At 38.1% G+C, this 6000-nt stretch overlaps 1 protein-coding gene across 1 annotated transcript in view; it reads right to left on the bottom strand.

Moving 5' to 3' along the window:
* Positions 1-6000, bottom strand: part of WDFY3 (WD repeat and FYVE domain containing 3) — a 233039-nt gene that overhangs the window by 40583 nt on the left and 186456 nt on the right. Inside the window, exons 44-45 of the mRNA XM_044912920.1 lie at positions 3477-3645; positions 662-825 (exon numbers count right to left, since the gene is read on the bottom strand). Coding sequence (XP_044768855.1) covers positions 662-825; positions 3477-3645 — 333 coding nt within the window. The remainder of the gene's footprint in view (positions 1-661; positions 826-3476; positions 3646-6000) is intronic.

Genomic DNA, 6000 nt, shown 5'->3' with positions numbered 1-6000 from the left:
GGATGGAGATTATGCGAGTGATGGAGAGAAGTGCATTTTGGCAGAAAATACAGTGAGCAAAGCAAAGAAAGAGCGTTATGGATGTAGTGAACTGCGGGGCACACAGCGCTGCAGGGGCCTCGGCTTCTAAGGCGGAGCCAGTGCAGTGAGCCTGAGCAGGCTGGCAGGGTGTAGGAGGTCCACAGGGAAACAGAAAGGTAGGGTAGTCTTCTGTGAGTGAAGGAGAACAGGGCTTAAATACAAGCCTGAGGATGACAGTACTGACGGGCTGAAACTGCTCGTAGATGGTTAATGGAACTATGGAGGTGTAGAAAAATAGTACAAGGGCAGATGAATGAATGGGTTGTGTGCATGGGTTTGAAACAGAAAATGATGGCCAGAAGAACGGTCTAATAAAGGCTATAGTAACAGAGTGAACTAGACATCAACTGCTAATATTGTATCTCATGAAACTCTGGGGTGTTTAGCGTGTTCAGCCAGGTCAGAAAATCCTGAAAAGGAGAGACGTACTGAATCCAAATGGTTGCTTACTATTCACAGTATTTCATTACAGAGGGTAAAATATTTATCTTCTGCCACCTGGTAAATAGCCTATCAGTTAGTGTTATAAAATGCAAACGAGTTACTTCAATGCAACCCTTACACTTTAGAAGCACAGTACCTTTTCTCCTTCCTCCAGGAGGCGGAGGAGGGTGGCATTATCCGTTTTCTCTTCCTCCTCTATAGAGCTGCCTTCGGCAATCTGGTCCTGTAGCTGCTCCTGGCTCTCCTCATCTCCTCCGTCAGGTGCGGACCGAGACCGTTTCAGAGGAGGCTTGACCAGACCTATAGGATCACAACCACGAGAGCCATGTGACCTTGCAGGGGCCACTTGGAAGCAGTCTGGGCTCCCGCAGTCCCTCCTACACATTTCCAAATTGAGATAACTCTGGAAGGTACAGGGAGGCAGCACAGTGCAGTGGTTAATGACAGAGGCTCTACAGTTAAATAGTTGTGTGACCCTGGACAATTATCTGCCTCTCTGAACTTGTTTTCTCATCTATAAAAATGGGACAAAAATACTATTTATCTTAGGAGGTTGTGGAGGACTTAATGAGTTATTATTCATGCTTAGCATCGTGTTTAACAGTAAATTCTAAATAAGTATCAGATGATGATAAACAGAGCTTAGCATAATTAATGGTAAGGACAGTACTGCTTATGGACAGGTGTCATTAAGGGGATACCATAAATAAATGATCAACCACTATCAGAAACAAAATTAAAGACAGAAAGTTATAAATATGATTATAAGAGATCCCCCCCTACTTAGAGGGCCCCTGAGGACTATTTCAAGACTTATGTCACAAGCAACAGTATGGTCATTCATATACGAACGAAGGTGATCAAATCATCATGTCATAAAGAATAGAATTCTTTAAAATACAGGGACAGATCATTTAACTTGCAGGTTAAGGAAACATTCTACTGTCTACATTTTGATAACTTTATGAATAATCACAGGAGGTGACAAAATCAATTGATGTGATGCCGACGTATGAGAAGCATTCAAAATATACTCTAACCCCCATATTTAATTAATATTCTCTACTTGTTCCAAGAAAAGGCCCGTTACATCTACCAATGATAGTTGCTCTAAGAATTCTGGAAAAAAGTTAAGTCATAGAATCTTATCCTTTCAGCATGAGTTATCAGAGGTTCTGCTTTGCCTTAAGAAGAACCCTCTTTTCACATATGAAAGAGTATAATAAATAAGCAAGAGAGATCAAGTCCTGCTGAGACTATCTATGAGGGGGAAAAGCTCCCAGTTGCACTTTTTTTTAAGTAAGCTCTATGCCTAATGTGAGGCTTGAACTCACAACCCCCGGATTAAGAGTCACATTTACCAAATGAGCCAGCCAGGCACCCCTACCATTGCATTATTTTTAATAAATCAAAACGTCTAATTCTATGTCTACCATAACACCTTGCATAGCATAGTAGTGACACCAATTTGTGGGTTTATGTCAGTAGAGATTAGGAAAATGAGGCCAAGACAAGTGAAGTGCTAATGACCCAAACACAAGTCATCTAACTCTGTGAATTATACCTTATCTTACACTCAAGAAACAGCATTGGACCTACTTCTGTAACTTTGCTGGTACAATGTCAAGAAAATTAGAAGACTATAAACCCTCTCAACTACTAAAAGTTTCAAGGAGTCTATAAAATGTTAGATCAATTAGGAAATGCTTAATAAGTCACAGTCACCATGAGAGAGAAGAGGAAAATTATAATAATAAGAGAAATGGATCACAATTTTTTTTTTTTTAAAGATTTTATTTATTTATTTGACAGAGAGAGACACAGCGAGAGAGGGAACACGAGCAGGGGGAGTGGGAGAGGGAGAAGCAGGCTTCCTGCGGAGCAGGGAGCCCAATGCGGGGCTCGATCCCAGGACCCTGGGATCATGACCTGAGCTGAAGGCAGACGCTTAACCGGCTGAGCCACCCAGGCGCCCTGGATCACAATTTTTGATGGTGTGTTTTGTTGACATGTTGACATCATATACTATCAATTTTTTAATTGATGGGATCTGAAACTGATTTTTAATTTAAAGTTCTTAATCTACATTCTGAGGCTTTGTTTATAGAATATGCCAAGGACTTTTGAATTTATCGTGAATCAGAGGCTTAAAAGAGTTAAAAAACAACAGATTGATTTACTTTTCAATACTGACTGAATCCCCGTTTTGTGCTAGGTATGTGCCAAAACATCAAGTGAGAAGAAAAATGATCTCTGCCTCTGAGAAACTTATAATTTAGAAAACATAAAGCAGTGAAAAATCACTGAAATTGCTATGATATGAGCAAATGCTATCTGTGGACAGGAGAGTGGGAGAAGTTTTCAGAGAAGGATAATTTGATATTTGACCAGTGTCTTCGAGGCTGGGTGGGGTTTGTTAGGATCCACATCATGGAGAAGCTGCAGGACGTGTGCAGAGGGCACACACATATGTAAAAGAGTACAGAATCAAGAAGTCCAATTCATCATCTCATGTATGTTTTACTAAGATCGTAAAGCACAGATGTGGAATAATCTGTCTTAGCTCACAGGAAGAAAGACTATGATTTCTTAACTGTTGTCTAACATGCACTAATAACACATTTAGTTGTTGTTTTAATTTTACAAAATATTTATTTAGTTATCAGGGCCTTAGATTAAAATGTCAGGTGTCACTGAGAATCCTGCCAAATGCAATAAAAACATTATCAAGCCAAAAGGCACATTCTATCCATCTGTAGGCAATAACGAGCCAGTCTCTTTAGTTCTCATACAGAAATCCATCTTAAAAAGAGTGAGATTGTAAAATATGTATAGATACTTTTATCCATATGGTTGGCCCCACGCTTTACAGTAGCTCCTATTTTCATAAAAATTCAAATACAAGAAATGCTCCAAAGTGATTTTTACTTCAAACAAAGAGAAAGGCTGACCTTTGACTTTAGCAATAGTGTCTTCACCATGCTCTGGTTCTTGCTGAGCAGCTTCACCTTCTGAACTCTCTACAATGGCGTCTTGGACAATGGCTGGGTTGCCAGAGGCTAGTCGCATGTAGTATTCCTTACTGTCATAACTTATGGCTCTTCTGTATCGAGCTGGTTTCTAAGAAGTAACGGAAGAAAAGATAATTATTTTAAAGAATTAAAACATAAGCTTTCTGGAGGAAGGTATGGTATCAAGACTTCTTTGTGTGTTACCTTTTTAAAGGGATTTTTAACAGACTGCATTTATACACAGTAAATCCACAGACTTTTGGGTTAAGTTTCTCTGTTTTTAAATTGCACTGATTTTTAAAACATACATATAAAAAAAAAAAACAGTATTAGCAGTTTTTCTTCATGAAATAGAAATAAATCATCTCTAGTCAAATAACATTTTCATGTTAGTATGACATGGCCTCACTGATGTATTAGAAAACCTTCCTAAACAGCAAAGAGAACACCCAGTGTTGGAGAGCATCAAGTTGCAAGAGGATGTCTGGTTTGTGTGGAGCCTGGAACTTTGCTTCCACCCCGCATAAAGTAAGTAGTCAGGCCTAAAGCCCATCCATTCAGTTGGAATCCTCTGTGCCAATGCTTAGAGGTAAAGACTCAGAACTGCACTGTCCTTCCCCACATTCCCAGTTCTCACTAAAACTCCAGAAATGGCCCAAACCTTCCACGAGTTCTAACCCAACATGGAATCAACCAGCTTCAGGCCCGATGGCGCTCTCTGCTTGGCCGGCTCCTCCAAGCTGGTATCTTCAATTTGCTAAAACCTCTTTGTTGTTTATTGTGTAAAATAATATGCTCCATAAATATATTAACTAAATGAGTATATTAAGAACATATATAAGTCCATCTTAAAGAAGTTTATTACCTAGAAACATCAGAAAAGATTTGATATTTTTGGCCTAGGATACAAGAGCATTTCTTTTTAAGAGTTAATATTTATCCTAAAAATACAGTCTCTAGCTAACCTAAACTTTTTTTTTTCTTAAAACCATAACATAATGAAAAAAATAAGGTCTAAAATGCCCTCAAAACTGTAAAACCATAAGGAAAATTTAGTATGTATACAGGTTCCTCAATCAGAATTAGACCCAAACTTTGGATTAACAATTTAAAAAAAAGATGGGGTTTGAAATATGCTTTAAAACCTCCCCTTTTTAGGGGTGTCTGGGAGGCTCAGTTGGGTGAGCCTCCAACTCTTGATTTGGGCTCAGGTCATGATCTCATGGGTCTAGAGATTGAGTCCTGCGGTGGGCTCCATGCTCAGCAGGGAGTCTGCTTGAGATTCTCTCCCTCTCCCTTTTCCTCTGCCTCTCTCCCTGCTCACACACATGTTCTCTCTTTCTCTAAACTAAATAAACTAAAAAAAACCCCCTTCACTTTTTAAACATTATTTCACTTTCCCATTTATAAAAATACCTAATTAAAAATACTCTGTTGGCCTCCTCTTCAACTCAAGTAGTCAATATGTATTATCCAAAATCATGCTTATTTCAAGCAAGACCTTTTTAAACAAATAACTTCCAACTCAAGTGGAAAACAAGTGTCCAATTGGTTGGAATATTTAGACTGAAATATTGAATCTATTTCAAGATAAAAAGCTACCTAACTGAGGTCATACTACCCTTCTTTTAAATTCAGGTCCAGAGTCAGGGAATCAAGAGAGCTGCAAGCTAACTGAGGAATGATATGCAATAAATAGAAATTGAAATATATAACATAGGAAAGTATTAAAATGAGGTAAAATGATACTACAATGATGGAAGGACCAATCTGATGAGCAAACTAATAAGAATATTGCAGTATTTTTTAAATGAAAGAAAAGGTAGTAAACTTTGTACCATACCAATTCGATGTTAGGTATAACAGTTATCTTCAACTCAAAACTGTTCATTTTTAAAATGATGAAAGCAGAGTTAGTGATGGGCAAGACAATGAATTAATAGATGTGAGACATCTACTTGGTTACTGACTTCAACTTGGAACTATGTTTTTTTCCCTAAATATTTTGAGGTATATTTCTGCATTCTAAAGAACTACCTTCCCCCCCCCCCCTTTTTTTTTCTTAACTGAATTACGTACTGAATCTTTCTGGAAAAAGAAAACAATTGTAAATTTTTAAACAAAGTAAGTTAAAATTGTATTTTAAAAAGTGATCTATGTATAACCTTAGTTTTCATTGTTCCTTCTGATTGAAAAAATGATTTTTAAAAGAGGATACTCCTTGCATTCTCAAGATACACACAGTTTAGTATCTGGAAGAATTAAATGAGCAAATGAAAAGAAAAAAGTTGAGGGTGTCAGGCTGCCCATTACTAACATGCGTCAGAACTTGTTAGTTTATACGTGAAGCAATATACATTTTACGGTGAGAGCAGTGAATACTCAGCCTGTTAGTGAGCAGCACACAGGCCCTAGGAAGCTAATTAGAACAAAGCCAAGACTAGAACATCTCTCAGCACGGATG

The sequence above is a fragment of the Neomonachus schauinslandi genome, chromosome 2 (genome assembly GCF_002201575.2).
Source record: "Neomonachus schauinslandi chromosome 2, ASM220157v2, whole genome shotgun sequence".
Lineage (NCBI taxonomy): Eukaryota > Metazoa > Chordata > Mammalia > Carnivora > Phocidae > Neomonachus > Neomonachus schauinslandi.
Note: the sequence above shows the minus strand (reverse complement) of the source record. Positions and strands in the feature narration are given on the sequence as shown.